Below are 15,257 nucleotides of genomic sequence, written 5' to 3' on the forward strand. Positions count from 1 at the left end.
ATAGAGTGGTCTTACTGTGGGTTTGCGTAGGCTGTGAGACTGCTCTAGATCTTCCTTCCAGGCATCTTAGAGAAAACAAAGTGAGGTTGGTTGGTTTGGTCACTTTTGTGTTTGTTTTCCCTCAGTCGGAATACTTGGCATGTGATTCTCTTTTGTTAACTTTTCTTAACAACATAGAGTCAAGGACTTGACTTTCAATAAAAACATTTGAAACTGTGAATTTGGGAGGGGTTCATTCTGAGAGAAACGGAAACGTGGGAGCACCTTGCAGGCGCAGGAAGCTGGTGTGCCACACGCTGCTTGCGCTGGCTGCAGCTCCTACATGGGGATGTGGCACTTGGGATGGCTAATCACCGTGAGCGGTGACCACGGAAGATTGGGAAATACAGATAAGAAATCTGGCAGGTCTTCAGCAGGGCCAGGTTTGTGCTGGAGTGGGTGAGGTCACGGTGACAGCTGCCCTTTCCTGGCAGATGAGGGCACCCAGCTGTCGCCTCGCTCCCTGTCGCTGGCTCTTGGTGCCTGGGTGGCACGAGCCGGAGCTGCTGAGCTGCTTTTCCTGAATTACCAGAGGCTGGAGCACCAGGGGGCTGAGGCTGGGCTGCCTGTTTCATGCTGGGTTCTTTTTATAGATGGAGGGGCTTGTTGGGAGGCAGCTGGAGGCATTTTCAGAATCTCTTTTCATTCCAGGTACATCCTTGCAGCAGCGGCAGTGAGCTGGTGGCCACCTGGGAAGCGGGCAGGCTTTCCGCTCTCGCCGACTGGGTTTTTAAAGCTAAATCCGATACTACAGGGATCCCTGTGTGCCGTGTTGATGTCACGTTGGCAGAAGTTGCTTTACTCCTTTTATTTCAACACAGCGGCCTTGGTCTTCCTGAGCCCTTTAACTGTGTTCATCAATAGGTGCTCTGCTCTGTTTTTTTTCTTATGTCGGTGCAAGTCACACGCTGTTCCCTGCGCCCAGGAGCAGCAGGCAGGGTCTGCTCTGCAGAAATCCAGTGAGCCACTTGGCACCGTCCCCCTCCTTGCCATCATTAGCCACAAAGTGGGGATTTAGTCTTCAGAAACAGAACCAAACCAGCAGCCGCTGTGGCGTGGCTGGAAGGTCACCAAAGTTGGACTCTTGAGGTAAATAAATTGCCGGTGTCCGTCTGGCAAGCACTGTGCTGGCTGCCTGGCTGGCGTGGACTTGTGGGTGGCTGAGCATGAGCGAGCATGGCATGGGGGGGCACCATGAAATCACCTCCCCCCAAAGGCATCGGGGCTTGTTTGCCCCGAGCGGCTGTTGCAAGAGCTGGGGGGCTGAAGTGATGCTTGTAGAGGGTTCGGTGTTTGGGAGGAGCTGAAGGTTATTGCATCAGGTCACCCCGAATCACCTGGGTTTACCCCCCCTTTGGTTTCCTTTTTTACAGTGTGTCATGCTGCTCTTTGTACCTCTGCTTGGCCAAAGGAGCTGGGGCAGGGGTCTCAGCCGCAAAGCCCTGTCTCATGACTGAACCCCCCCCTTGCTGCAGGGTGGGCGAGCACCGCCGAGCCTTTCCTCATCAGTGACCAGGAGCTCCGTGCTGCCAGGGCGCGGGGGGTGCGTTCCATGTCCCGCACGGAGGAACGAGGAGGAACAAGCCCAGGACAAAGTGCAGGGCGGCCGGTTGGCCCCGGACTCTGAAGCGGGAGGGCAAAAAAGCGTGAGGTGGTGGCGCCTTGGTGAAGGCTTCGTGGGGAAGGGGAAAGGTTGGGCGGCCGCGGCGGACGTCCCTTGTGTGCCATGGCTGTTTGTGAGGGCATGGCCGGTTCTGGGCCGCGGAGGCAGGGCTCTGCGTGGGCTGGGGGGAGATAAACACTCGTGTGTGAGCAGGGAGCGTGCGAGGGAAACGCTGGGCTCCCAGCTGGATGCAGAAGCCTTGAAACTCCTGTTCTCTGCTCAGTTCAATCCATTGTTAAAGGCAGGGATGAAACGTTGGCTTTCATGTGCTGCATTCCTTCTCTCTTCCCCTTACAGATCTGAAGAGGTGTGTCCTCTTGGCTCTTTTAAGTACTTAAGGTTTCCAGAATGAATTGGGGGGGGGAAAAAACCCCAACCCACCAGCCCCTGAGCTTTCAGAAGGCTCTTCTGGAGTGGTTTTATCCTTTCCCTGCAGCCCTTAGCGCCAATTCTCAAGGCAGCCCTTGAGCACAGAGACCAGCACGGACCCTCGTATGGACACAGGGGTGTTCGGCTGCTGGGTGCCCCCCCCGGGACCCCCTGGCCTTTCCCCCAGGCGGTTCTGGCGCTTTAAGGGCGCTGCCTGTTTGCTGGGGCCAAAGTCCACGGGCTCCAGCAGCGGTGACGGCCGTGCTGGGGATGCAGCTCCCCGCCGTGCCGGGCGTGCTCGCCCCGTCCCTGCTCGCCATCCCCGTGGCCTTCGGCATCAATGGCGCGACCACCTTGGCAGAGTGAGTGCAGACCAGGGACAAAGCTCTGGGGCAGGGTGCTGGGTCCTGGCCTCTGTTGGTCCTGGATGCTGGGTCCAGCCGGACACTCGGGGGGAGCATCCAGTCTGGCCCAGGGCAAGGCTCTGTCGGCGGGTGGTGGGAGCCATCCCACCCGGGACAGGCCACTGGGTCCCATCCAGACCTGGAGAGGGGGGAGCAGTGCCCAGGGCAGGGTGCTGGAGTTCTCTGGCATGGTTCATGGCTGCCTTCATGGCTTTTAAATCCCGCTGTCGGTGGGGACACGCAGCAGGCTTGCCCAGGCTCAGCGCCAGCACCGAGCATGCTGGGGCTCGCCGACAGCCCCAGTCCCCAGCAATGAGGGTGCTCAGCACCTCCTTGATTTATCAGAACCCTCTCCAGCCACCTGGCCCCACCCCAGCCCCCGGGCCAGAGGGACAGGACCCCCAACACTGGGTGTCCCCTCCACACACAGCCATGCCACCCTGGGCGCTGGGGACCCCACCGCACCTTGGATCCCCCCCCGAGTGACCCCCTGGCAGTTTGGCTGCTGGCGTGTCCCAGAGTGGCTGATGCCACCCCTTGTCACTGCCACTGCCTGGCAACAGCCCCGCTTTTGGGTTTACTGCAGCATTGACCCCCCTGCGATGCCCCAGCCCAGCCATGTTCTGGGGGCTCAGCACATCTCTGGCCATCACCCTCGCCTGGGGGGTTTGATACCCCCAGCCAGGGTCCAGCTCCCGGTGAGCCCCCCAAGCCCCACCTTTGCTTTATTTTCTTCTATGTAAAACCACCTTCTGGCTGGTTACTCTTATTTCCAGTCTCACGCCCCAGGACCTGCCAGCTACGGGTTTCCCCCCGTATTTCCGTCCTTTCATTCCTGCCAAGCCCCTTGACTCTCCTTTTCCCATTAATTATACATTTCTTTTTATAGCTAATTTCTGCTTTTGCTTCACCAGCAGGAAGGGCTTTTAGCCAAACTTTTAAAGCCGGGGCTTTCCTGGCCACCTGATAAACTTTACTTAAAAATTTTAATTTCCTGGTTTTCATTCCCATCTTTTTGGTCTCCTCTTTCCCTTCCATCCCATGGTGACGCTGCACTGTTGCAGCCCAGATCTCAGGGATCCATTGCTGTGAAATCCACAGCCCTTCTGCACAATGCGGCATCGGGTGCAAACCATCGGTAGGATGTTCTGGGGAGCACTGACCCCCGCAGCCTGCCCCCCAAATTAAAGCCTGTAACAATATTATTCTCTGGCCTGGGCGTTGCAGGGGGATGCCGAGTGGGATACATCCCCCTGTTCCTTAACTGGTCCCTGCTGTGGAACGAGTGATGGTGGCCTCAAAGCCTGGCAGGGTGAGTTGGGTGCCCTGAGCACGGCACCCTGAGGTGCTGGTGCGTGTGTGGGGTGGCCCCAGCACCAGCACGTGTTGGTGAGTCTCAAACCCCATCACACGCCCGGTCCCATGGTGACCAGAGGAGCCTGGCATTGTGCTACTCCACTGCAGCATCCGTGTTTGAATTCTGAATTAATCGTTCTGTGGGAGTAATTAGTTGTGTAGTAATTAATTATACACTAGTAATAATGCACTTAGGTGGTGACACTTCAATTATTTTATTGTTTTGAGGTTTCTTCAAGAGCATCTGTTGGTTCAGACGTGCAGGGCGCGTGGTGAGGACAAGCTCAGCCTCACGCGGTGCCACAGGGACACCCATCCTGTCCCTGGGTGCGGGGTCCTGGGCTCCCCCACCACTGTCCCTGTCAGAGTAATTCCGCCTGCACAAGGCAAACAGGAGCCAGGTGTTGTCACAGCCTCCTGTAAATGAGACCTGGGCTGTTCTCAGCCGGGTGACCCTGGAGCAGGGGGACAGCTGGCCTTTCGTCCCTGGTCTCACATCCGCCGTGCTGTGCCGAGGAGCGCTCAGCCCGGTAATTGGGTGCTTCTCCAGGATAAGCTATTAACAGCGACGTCTGTGCAGACAGTTGCGACTTTGCCTTTTCTTTTTCTTTGGTAACAGGGTTAAAGGCTTGAGTGAAAAATACTGTCGTGTTTTCGGTGTCTCGTAGCTGAAGGCTTGGCTGGACCAGAGCTGCAGCTCTTCCGGCTGATGCACGTGCTTCTGGGAGGGGGTGCAGGAAGCTCGGGACACATTCCCCTTTTTCCTCGTTCTCTTAGGACACATTTTCAGTATATGTCTCCTTGTTACCAATTTGCTTTATCATCGGCTTCCCTGGTCTCTTGTGACAGTGGCCCATTGCCACAGCCTGGAGAGGGAGGACGGCGCTGGGGCTTCTCCCCTGCCCTGGCACAGAGTCTTGGCGAGGCAGCCCCTTCCCCATCCGTGCCTGGGTGCCAGACCCAGGCTGCCTCCAGGCTTTGCTTCCCCGGGTTTAGTTCAGACCCCGGCGGAGCCGTTTCCTGCACCACAGAGGATGGGCAGCACCATGTGCCACCATGGCCCCCACCTGTGCTGGCATGCAGGGTCTGATCCTGCTGTTCCCCCTGCTTTGGTGGAGACCTCTCAAAACCGGGGTCGGGGGGGGGGGGGGGTTGGGGGGCAGGGGGAGTTTCACCTGGACCAGGAGAAATGGGGCTTCACTCCCCGGCCATGCCCAGGTGCTTGAACCCATCCTGCTGTCCTGCAGCAGCCCACTGGTGCTGATGCTGACGGTGGTGCTGGTGCTCGCCGGCCTCTTCTCCATCATCCTCCTCACAAGCGGAGTGAGCCACTTCCAGGACCCCCTTTTCTGTGGTGAGTCACCCTCGGGGTGTGGGGACTGATCCTGTGCTGGGACAGGGAGCGGAGATCTGGGATTTGGGGAGCGCCGTGGGACCTGCTCAGAGCTGGCTCGCTCTCCCGCAGTGTTCGTGGTGTTCTCCTTCACCTCTGTCGTCGACTTGATCATCTCACTGGAGGAGGATGGCTACATCTCTGGCTTCATGGAGGTCTACGTCAGAGAGGTACCACCTCACCCCACCGCGGGCTCTCGTACCAACGAGCAGCCCCATGCACCCGGCTCCAGTGCCGATGCTGCTCCTGCTCCCGAAGCTGCTCCTGCCCCAGAGGGACCATGCACGGAGCAGCCCCAGCTCCCGCGGGGTCCCCTAGGGGGTTGTGGGAAGGCATCTGCCCCCACCCCGTATGATCCGGTAACTTCCGAACGGGCAGGGTGAGCCCCACCTGCGCACAGCGCATGGCATCATGATCTGTTACTGGGATGGCATCATCCACTATGGGCTCTACCTCGCCATGATCGCGGCCATCGGCCAGAGGTGAGTGGGGACAGTAGCAGGAAGGCACGGTGGCTCCTGTGGCCGCGGGGCACCTTCACAGCTTAGGAGCTCGGAGGGGCTCGTGGGGGTTGGAGGATCCCGAATTTTGTGGGGAGGGGAGCTCTGAGCCTGGCAGAGGCTTCTGAGCCCGGTGTCTCTGCAGAAAGAGCTACAGGAACCTGGGTCTCTTCTGGCTGGGCTCTCTGCTGATGAGCATCGTCGTCTTCCTGCTTGGGAACCTGATAGGTACGGGGGTGCGGAGGGGGGCTCCGCTGCTGGTCCCTCCAGGCCGCCTCCATCCTGCTGGCTGGCAGCTTTGCTCCCAGGCACTTATCCTGCGGGCAGAGGAGGAAGGTGCTGACCTGGGGGCGAGCAGCAGGTATCGATGCTGAGCACCCAGCGCCCCGCCGTGCCTATCCTGTACTCTCCTTCCTCAGGGAAATACAGCTCCGACCTCAGCCCTGCCTTCCTCCTCAACCTGCCCTACATCCTCATCCCCATCTGGGCTGGGGTGAGGCTCTTCCAGCAGCCCAAGGTCCTGCCGTGCCTCAGCCCTGAGAAGGTGAGCTGGGAGCTCAGGCTCCACGGGGAGCCGCACCGGGAGCCATCAGCTTTATCCCCCTCCTGGGGCTGGACCGTGTGGAGCCGAAAACACGGCGTTTTCCATCTCCCAGGTTGCAGAGGAGCAACGCAAGTGCCTGTACCAGCGGCCCCAGGACATGGGGCTGATCCTGGTCCTGCTCCTCACCGCCGCATTCACCTTCTTCAGGGGGATGGTGAGTGCTGGTTCCCCACATGGGGGTCCCGGAGAGGGCTGTAGGGGTCCTGTGAGTCCATAGGGTCCTGGGGAAGGTCCATCTACCCCACACCCACCTTCCCTCCACTCTGCGTCCCCAGGTGGTTTTGGACTGTCCAGCTGATTCGTGCTTCGAGTACATCTACCAGCATGAGCCATACCTGCGCGACCCTGTCGCCTACCCCAAAGTGCAGGTGAGTGGGTGGGAGGCAAGGCTGGACCCCTCCGTGCCGCTGGGGGACAGGGTGACCCTCTCCGTGTGTGACCCCCCCAGATGCTGATCTACATGTTCTACGTCCTCCCCTTCCTCTGCCTCTGCATCTACGGGCTGGTGCTGCCCGGCTGCTCCTGGCTGCCCGACTGGAGCCTGGTGTTTGCCGGTGCCGTGGCACAGGTGAGGGCCACCCCTGGCTGCAGGGGTGGGGGGTGACAGTAGGACCCCCGGGCTGGGTCCTGGTCCTGGCCAGGGGAGAGCAAGTGGGGGCCAGGGCTGAGCCCGGGGTGACAGATCCGCCCCCACCGCTGCATGTGGAGCAGTTCCCACCGCCGCTGCCCGCTAATTACTTTGGCCTCGGTGGATCTTAATGGAGCCGGGGATTAGTTTGCCAGAAATAGGCTGGAGCGAGCCCGCAGGTCTATAGATAGGATGCGCTGGGTGTGCTCCTGCCAAACACCCTTCGGTGCTGGGATGGGCTGCAGTGGGCCAGGCCCCCCCATGCCACCCTGTGTCCCCAGGCTCAGTTCTCCCACCTGGGCTCCTCGCTGCACGCCCGCACGCCCTTCCCCTACCAGACCCCTGAAGATGTCTGGTGGAGCTTCCTCTTCACCAACGTCTTCTACGCGCTGGGCCCCCAGCTCCTGGCCCTCCGCTGCCTGCGCTGCCCTGCCTTCTTCCTGCCTGCCACTCCTGCCAGCCTGCACGCCACCAAGAAGCACCAGTGACGTGTCCTGCCCCCCCCAGGGGGCTGCTGCCCGTCTCCCCTCTCCCTGCCAGAGCAGCCTGTTATGGGACCTGGCTGGCAGAGTTGTCCCCAGGGATGCTCTGGTCCCCGCTGTGTTCCCTGGTGCTGTGGGATGCGCTGGAGGGGACCCCAGGGTGCTCGGCGGGGGCATCGCTGCAGCCACTGCTCTGCCCTTGCTCAGGCCCGCGGGGGTCTTGCTGGTGGGGGGCTGTGGGAGCTGGGCTCCACTCCTGGCGGGTCCCCGGGGGTCGAGTGGGCCCTGAGCCACCCCGGTGCTCCCAGCCATGCCGTGAGGATGCAGGAGTGGGGACTGTGCCAGGAAAACACTGTTTACAAAATAAAGGAGCAAAGGTTTGGCTCGTGAGCCCCTGTCCCTAGAGCTGGGGATGTCACCCCCGTGCAGCGGCCAAAGCACTGTGGTGGCCTCCCACGACACCCACTGGGGCCCGGGGGGCTCTCACTCTCTGCCCAGGGCCGGGAGCAGCTGCCAGACTGTGTCCCCTGCTGCCCTTTGGGGTGCAGGGGCTGGGGGGGGGCTCCTGCTGCCTGCGCTGCCCTTGGCACCACGGCTCAGGGTCGGGGCGGGGGGGGGGAGCCGGGGGGATGGGTGCCCCTACCTGTGCCAGGGGTGCACATGAGTGGGGGTATGAGCGTATAGGGGGATGCACACAGGTGGGGGTGCACACAGTGGGGGGATGCACACAGTGAGGGGATGCAGAAGCATCAGGGATGCACATGAGTGGGGGGATGCACATGTGTGGGGGGATGCACACATGTCAGGGGTGCACACAGTGAGTGGATGCACATGGGTGGGGGGTGCACAGGGGTCAGGGGTACACATGGGTGGAGGAACGCACATGGGTGGGGGGATGCACACGGGTAGAGGTGCACACGGGTGGATGGACATGGGTGGGGGGTGCGCACGGGTGGGGGTGCACATGGGTCGGGGTGCGCACGGGTAGCGGGGATGCACATGGGGGGATGCACATGGGTGGGAGTGCACATGGGTGGGGGATGCAAATGGGTGGGGGTGCGCACGGGTGGAGGTGCATATGGGGGGTGCTAGCAGTGGCTCTGGGCTGCCCTTGCGGGGGCCGAGGAGGGGGCATTTACCCGGTTGAACTGCTCATACCCCGCGGGCTCCGCGCCCGCAGCCCGGCCCGGGGCTCCCGGCAGCACCGGGGGGTCCCGGGGGTCCCGACGGCCGCGGCCGGGGCCGGGCGGGCCGGTGACCTTGGCAAGCCGGCGGCCCTGCGCAGCGCCGGGAGCCGGGGCAGGGCCGGGCCGAGCTCCCGGTGCCGCCCCCTGCGCGGAGCCGCACCGGCAGCACCGGCGGCACCGGAGCGCTCCTGCGGCCGGGCCCCCCCCGCGGGCCGGCACCGCTCCGCGGAGACACGGTGAGTGCGGAGGAGGGGCTGCGGCCGCGGGGAGCCGGGACGGGACCCCCGCCACCGGCACCCCTGCACCGGCAGCCCGGGCGGGGGCTGCTCTGGCTGCGGCGGCCGGGCTGGTCCCCCCCGCGCTGCGCTGCCCGCTCGGGCACCGGCGTCCCGCAGCCCCGGGGCCGCCGCAGTGTCCCGCACTGCAACACCGCACCGGCCGCGGGGCCGCCGGGGGGGACAGCGGGGGGGGGCGCTCCCTCCGTCCCCGGGGGGGCCACCACACTCCCCCTGCCCCACAGCCAGGCCCTGGGACCCCCGGGGGGCCACCCCGCTCCCCCTGCCCCCGGCCGGGCCCTGGGACCCCCGGGGGGGCCACCCCGCTCCCCCTGCCCCCGGCCGGGCCCTGGGACCCCCGGGGGGGCCACCCCGCTCCCCCTGCCCCACAGCCAGGCCCTGGGACTCCCCGGGGGGGCGCCCTGCTCTCCCCGCCCCACAGCTGGCCCTGGCTCCCCAGCCCCCTCCTCTCGGGCAGGGGGGCTCATTCCCACGATGGACGGGGGGGCCACTCAGCCGGGCTGGCTTGTAGGGCTCCCCAGGAGCACGGGGCTCAGGCCCCAGCCCGCGGGGAGGAGGGGGTCGCAGCCCCCCAGGGAGCGGGGGGGCTCCGCCGTACATCTCTCCCGGCTGTGCCTGGGGAAGCGGGGATGCAGCCGGCGGGCTTGGGGGGGCTCCAGCAGCCACAGCCCCCTCCCGCGCCATCAGTTCAGTTTCCAGATGTGCCGGCGCTGACATAAATAACTCAGGCGATCCGGCCGGCGCGGCTGCCATGAAATATTCATCCGGCTGTAACCGAGCGGGTGAAGTGGAGTTCAGTGCTGGCGCAGGCTGGGGGCGTGGGGGTCCCTGCGGGTTGGTGGGCTCCGTGGGAGGGGTGATGAGTGACCCAGCACAGCCCGTCACCCCCCTCTGCTTGGGGTGGGTGAGGTGGGAGACAGGGTGAGGGGCTCCCCAGGAGGGGTGTCAGTGGGTGATGGTATCACCTCCCCCAGCCGGCACAGCCCCCACGGGGTGTGGGTTGGGGGCCGGCATCACTGCGGGGGGGCTGCCGAAGCAGCTGGGGGTCAGGTAGAGCATGGGTTTGCTCGCAGACCTCCCCTCCGCCGCTCTCCTCCCTGGGGGGGGTGGGAGGGTGCTGAGGGGCTCTGCTGTCCCCCCAGATGCGTCCCCAAAGTCCCTGGGCGGCCGGCCCGGCAGCTCTGCTGCTCCTCGCTGGTGTCCTCGCCTCCGACCCGCCGCTCAGCACCCGGGGACGGAAGAAGGTGGTCCATGTCATGGGTGAGTGGGGACTGGGATCTGCAGCGGGGGGCTGGGCTGGTCCCCAGGGTGGGATGAGGGGAGCCATCCTGCAGCCATTGGGCTCTTGGGTTTAATATCCATTAAAGCCTGATCAGGGTCCTTGGGGCACCCATTGTGCCCCCTGCCCTGGGCAGGAGCTGCCCGACCCTCTTCGAGGTTTGCAAAGTCCCCAAAGGAGGGAAATTGCCCCCAAAGGAGGGAAATTCCCCCCAAAGGTGGTCCCGCTGCCTGCCCCACACCCCCAGCCTGCCTTGTCCCCACCACGGGTCCTGCCCGTGTGCTGGCACTGCCTGGGATGGAGGCAGGGGCAGACTTGGGGACAGGGGCACCCCTGAGCTCGGTGTCCCTTGCAGAGGGTGACAGCGGGGCCGTGGTCGTGCAGACAGCCCCGGGGAAGGTGGTGACACACCGGGGTGGCACCATCATCCTGCCCTGCCGGTACCACTACGACGTGTCCGCCCATGACCCGGCCGAGATCCGCCTCAAGTGGACCAAGGTGACGGAGCCCATGGCCTTCGTGGATGTCTTTGTGGCGCTGGGGAAGGCGCGGCGGGCGTTTGGCAGCTACCGCGGCCGCACGGCTCTGCAGGAGGACGGCTTCGGCGACGCCTCACTCATCATCCGCAACGTCACCCTGCAAGACTATGGCCGCTATGAGTGCGAGGTCACCAACGAGCTGGAGGATGACACCGGCATGGTCAAGCTGGACCTCGAAGGTAGCGGCGTGGCTATGCTGGGGAGGAGGGACTGGGATGGGGAGGACACCGGGTGTCCCCATGTCCCACGCGGGATGGCCAGGACGCGGTTCCCGGTGCTGCGTCCCCGAGCTGGGCTTGGTCTTGCTTTATGGCTGGTTGTTTTTCCTGGCGTGTGCCATGGTTTATTGCCTCTGTTATTGGCTTTTATTGTTGCTCCAGGTTTACAGGCTGGCAGCTAATAAACGCTGGAGATAGATAGCAGCACGGCCTCGTAAAGCACCACAGGGGGGATAGGGATGTGGCAGCAGCGTTGGTGCCGTGCGCGGCTCCAAGCCCACCAGGACAGGCTGCTGCAGCTGGGGACACCAGGAAAGGGGGGAAACCCTTTTTGGGGGCTCAGGAGGCACAGAAGCACTGCTCCGCCGGTATAGGCTCGCTCCAGGGACACCAGGGCTTGGCTGGACCCTGCACAGGCACCACTGATGTCTCCAGGTCCCAGAGCAGCAGGTCCTGGAGCACAGGGGTCCCTGCAGTCACAGGCCCGGGGGGGCTTTGCGATTACTGAGCAAAGCCTGGAGCATCCAAACTCCCCGAGCAGAGACGATGGCAGCTCATCTTCGCCGGGCTTTGCAGCCGGGTCTCCCAGCCCACGGCAGCCCCTGTTCCCCGCTGGCTGCCGGTGCCTTGCACTGATCACCCTCTTCGCTGGGTGCAGCTGCAAAATAAGGTGGGGGAGACCCCCAATACCCCAGCCCTCCTCTCCGTCCCCCCAGGCGTGATCTTCCCCTACCACCCGCGGCTGGGTCGCTACACCCTGAACTTCCACGAGGCGCAGCAGGCGTGCCTGGAGCAGGACGGCATCCTGGCCTCGCACGACCAGCTGCACCAGGCCTGGCTGGAGGGCATGGACTGGTGCAATGCCGGCTGGCTGGAGGATGGCTCCGTGCAGTATCCCATCTCCCGGCCGCGGGAGGAGTGCGGCCGCAAGGACACGCCAGTGGGGGTACGCAACTACGGCTACCGACACAAGGAGAGCGAGCACTACGACGCCTTCTGCTTCACCTCCAACCTCAACGGTAATGGCGGGGGGAAACTGAGGCACAGAGCACCCGGCTCTCTGTTTTGGCTGTGCAGGATGGGGGGGGTCCCACGATGGTCCAGGAAGGTTCTCAGCCCCGGGCAAGAGAAGGATGCGGCTGCATGTGTCTCCCCTGGGCTCTGTGCACATTAAGAGGGGATCAGTGCCGGGGACCCCCAGCAAGGACCAGGATCTGGCCCCATCACCTCTGGGGCTGAGGCACATGGTTTTAGCAGACCCCGTCTTCCCCGGGCAGGAGCAGGGATGGAGGTAATTGCAGCAGCAAACAGCCCGGGTGATGGATGAGGCCGGGGCCACAAAAGACAGATGGGAGCCGGGAGGGCTCCTGGGCTGTGTAAATTCCTCCCGGCTGGCAGGGCCGTGCGGGGGGGCTCTGCCGATGTTTATTTAATGGTGGCAGGCAGGATAAATAGCAGGTGTAATCACCACAAGGAGCCATCACCAACCACCGCCGTGCAGCCCCCATAAATCTACCCACACCATGGCGGTGGCTCCCCAGAGCCCACTCAGCTGGTCACCTCCTCCAGCCCCCCCCCCAAAAAAAAGATGTATTTGGGGGAGGGTGTTGTCCACAGACCTTGCACCGCTCAGCCCCATCCCACCCTGCTGGGTACCAGTGCCGTGCAGGATGCAGGATGCTGCATCTGGGTCCCTGACAGCCCCCGCTTTGTCTGTCTGCCTCCCCCCCAGGCAAAGTCTACTTCTTGAAGACCTACCGCAAGCTGAGCTACGCCGAGGCGGTGCAGGCCTGCAAGAACAACGGGGCGGCCGTGGCCAAGGTGGGCCAGCTCTACGCTGCCTGGAAGATCCAGCTGCTGGACCGCTGCGAGGCTGGCTGGCTGGAGGATGGCAGCATCCGCTACCCCATCGTCAACCCCCGGGCACGCTGCGGGGGCCGGGAGCCCGGCGTGCGCAACCTGGGCTTCCCAGACAAGAAGTACAAGCTCTTTGGGGTTTACTGCTTCAAAAAAGCTGGCGAGGCTGCCCCCGAGAAGGCGCTGGGTGGGGGGCATCCCAATCGCGTGTGAGGCTCACCCCCTCAGCGGGAGCACCCCCAGATTTGGCCGGGGACACCCCCACTGTATGCTGGGCTCCCCGGCGGCGCTGCCTCCTGCGACATGACAGCGTGGGATGCTGCAGGCAGCCCCTGCGTTGGACTGGGAGAGGTGCCCATGTGATGCCAGTGCGGCTGCTGTGCCGCAGGCTGCCGACAAAGCCCGGTGACGCTTGGGGAAACTGAGGCAGCAGGAGGGGAACGGCTTCAGTAGCCCAGCCAGGAGCCTGTGCTTGGATCCAGGGCTGGCTCCCCAGCTCGTTGCAGTTCTTGCTTATCAATCAGCATATTGCATGTGCTAGAGGCCCATCCAGAGCAAAGCAGGCTTGAGCCCCCCATGTCCGCGGTACCCAGCACCACACTAAACCCCCCAGGAGATGCCATGGGCAGCCAGCATCAGGGGACTGGCAGGTCTCGGGGCGGGGGGGGGGGGGCTGACCTGCCACAGGCTCTGCCCCATCCCCAGAATCCTACCTTGGCACGGGCAAGGATGGGGGGCACTGAGCTTGGCTTCATGCAACATGGGCGGCGGGGGGGGGCAACCACAGCCCCTCCAGCACCCGCATGCACCCGCTCGCCGCCGGCCGCCCCACGGGGCTGCTGCTGGAGCTGGGCAAGCTGGGCGGCCGCATGCCCCTGCCTGGGGCTGGGGCAGCTCTTTAGCGCTTGGCTTCGTGCAGAAGTGGCTGATGCCGGGAGCAGGGAGGTGCTGGGTGGGCACCGTTCCCTGCACCCACCTGGCCAAGCACCAGCTCAAGGCTTTTTGGCAGCCCTGGCGCTCGTGAGCTGGACGTAGATGAAATAAAAGCTTCGGCCGCTTTTTGAGAGCTGAGCTGGGCTCTCGTGTGTCCTTCGCTGGTGCCATCCTCAAGGGGCATCTTGGGTGCGAGGGGACCCCGGGCTGCCCTGTGCCACAGGGCTGCTCGTGCCAAGGGCACTTGGGTTCGTTCCCTATTCGGAACCCCGGCATCTCCAGCCTCGCTGCGCCCTCCCTCGCAGCTGGAGCTGGGCACTTCGGAGCATCCCGCCCGTAGCATCCCGATGGCATCCCTCCTGGGTTTATTGGGACCAGATCCAAGGGAGCAGCATCAGCAGAGCCACCTCAGGGCATCATGGCGCTGGGACCCACCGTGGGGGTGGGCAGGGCACAGGTAGGGACCCCGGGGTCCCCCACACTGGAGGGGGCTTGGATCTTCCTCCACGCCCAGTGCAGCTGTGCACGGGCCATCCATCACCTTTACTGGTGAAGATAAGTGACTGCTGGGACATGACACCCCCGGCCACTGTGACCTCCAGGAGGGGAGAGTGGGGATGGTGGGTGCCAGGGGCCACCGGAACCCCAGGTGGTGGCCACCACATGCTGATGGATGGCAGCCAGGGTGGGAGCCACAACCCCTGCACCCATGGTTAATGCAGCCAGCACCCTGATAAACCCATCAGTATCTCTGCATCTCACCGGGCCGGCGGGGAAAGCTGCGGCCATGCTGCTCGCTGCCGGCGTGATTCACGAGTCCTCGGCTCACGCCGTGAGCAGGCAGTGGCACTGGCACAACAAGTCCTGGGAGGAGGATTAGGTTTGTTTAAAATTAATTTAGTGGTGGCGAAAGGAGGCAGATGGAGAGTGCTGGCAAGGCCAAGGCAAGGCAAAAGTAGCAGGGGGACTGTCGCTGGTGTCTCTGCACCCCCCCTGCCCCCCAGGAAAGCGCAGGGTGGGGACACTCAACTGTTAAAAAAATTTATTAAAATGTCCAGCAGTACAGAAAGGCAGAGTCAGAAATGGCACGGGGAAGTGGGGGGCGGGGGGGGGAGGGGGCTCAGGACACGGCAGTCACGTCGCAAACAGCAGAGATCAGAAAGCGCCGTACACACACACGCCAACTCCAACGGGGACCCGACGACAAACGGAAAAGGGGAAAAAAATAAACCACCCCCAAACCAGGCAGCAGAGCGGGATGCCAGCCCCGGTGGCATCGTCCCCCCGCCCCGTGCTGGGCAGGGTCCCCATGCCGGCTGCAAGGTGCCCCATGGGCAGGACCGGGGTGCTGGGGCGGGAGGATGGGGGGGGGGGGGGGGGGGGGGGGCTGCTAAAAAACCAGAGCCACCCTAGGCCAGTGAGACACCATGGCCAAGGTGGGAGATGGGGGGGTGGCAGGTTAACCCCCACTTTGAGGAGGGGGCCAGAGCCCAGCCAGGGAACAGCCCCC

At 63.7% G+C, this 15,257-nt stretch overlaps 2 protein-coding genes across 2 annotated transcripts; both read left to right on the forward strand.

The window, feature by feature from the left end:
- The first annotated feature begins 306 nt into the window (after nucleotides 1-306).
- TM6SF2 (transmembrane 6 superfamily member 2) lies at nucleotides 307-7,544 on the forward strand. Its single transcript, XM_080384041.1, has 10 exons — nucleotides 307-2,433; nucleotides 5,079-5,185; nucleotides 5,297-5,394; nucleotides 5,603-5,706; nucleotides 5,870-5,952; nucleotides 6,144-6,268; nucleotides 6,381-6,482; nucleotides 6,604-6,696; nucleotides 6,777-6,896; nucleotides 7,238-7,544. The coding sequence occupies exons 1-10, from the start codon at nucleotides 2,342-2,344 to the stop codon at nucleotides 7,442-7,444; spliced, it is 1,131 nt and encodes a 376-aa protein (XP_080240167.1). The 5' UTR covers nucleotides 307-2,341; the 3' UTR covers nucleotides 7,445-7,544.
- A 934-nt stretch (nucleotides 7,545-8,478) lies between these two features.
- On the forward strand, nucleotides 8,479-15,094 carry HAPLN4 (hyaluronan and proteoglycan link protein 4). The gene is made up of 5 exons (XM_080384937.1): nucleotides 8,479-8,861; nucleotides 10,064-10,181; nucleotides 10,556-10,918; nucleotides 11,674-11,976; nucleotides 12,690-15,094. Exons 2-5 carry the CDS (start codon nucleotides 10,064-10,066, stop codon nucleotides 13,025-13,027), a joined length of 1,122 nt encoding a protein of 373 aa, XP_080241063.1. The 5' UTR covers nucleotides 8,479-8,861; the 3' UTR covers nucleotides 13,028-15,094.
- Nucleotides 15,095-15,257: the final 163 nt, after the last annotated feature.

Source organism: Falco punctatus (assembly GCF_963210335.1).
Source record: "Falco punctatus genome assembly, chromosome: 4".
Lineage (NCBI taxonomy): Eukaryota > Metazoa > Chordata > Aves > Falconiformes > Falconidae > Falco > Falco punctatus.

Excerpts from the sequence above, each read along its gene's own strand:
- HAPLN4 (XM_080384937.1), top strand. The coding sequence starts at position 10,064 with ATGCGTCCCCAAAGTCCCTGGGCGGCCGGCCCGGCAGCTCTGCTGCTC. Across the intron at positions 10,182-10,555 it reads GAAGGTGGTCCATGTCATGG|AGGGTGACAGCGGGGCCGTG; the intron begins GTGAGTGGGGAC and ends TGTCCCTTGCAG. Across the intron at positions 11,977-12,689 it reads CTTCACCTCCAACCTCAACG|GCAAAGTCTACTTCTTGAAG; the intron begins GTAATGGCGGGG and ends CCTCCCCCCCAG.
- TM6SF2 (XM_080384041.1), top strand. The coding sequence starts at position 2,342 with ATGCAGCTCCCCGCCGTGCCGGGCGTGCTCGCCCCGTCCCTGCTCGCC. Across the intron at positions 5,186-5,296 it reads CCAGGACCCCCTTTTCTGTG|TGTTCGTGGTGTTCTCCTTC; the intron begins GTGAGTCACCCT and ends GCTCTCCCGCAG. Across the intron at positions 6,697-6,776 it reads TCGCCTACCCCAAAGTGCAG|ATGCTGATCTACATGTTCTA; the intron begins GTGAGTGGGTGG and ends TGACCCCCCCAG.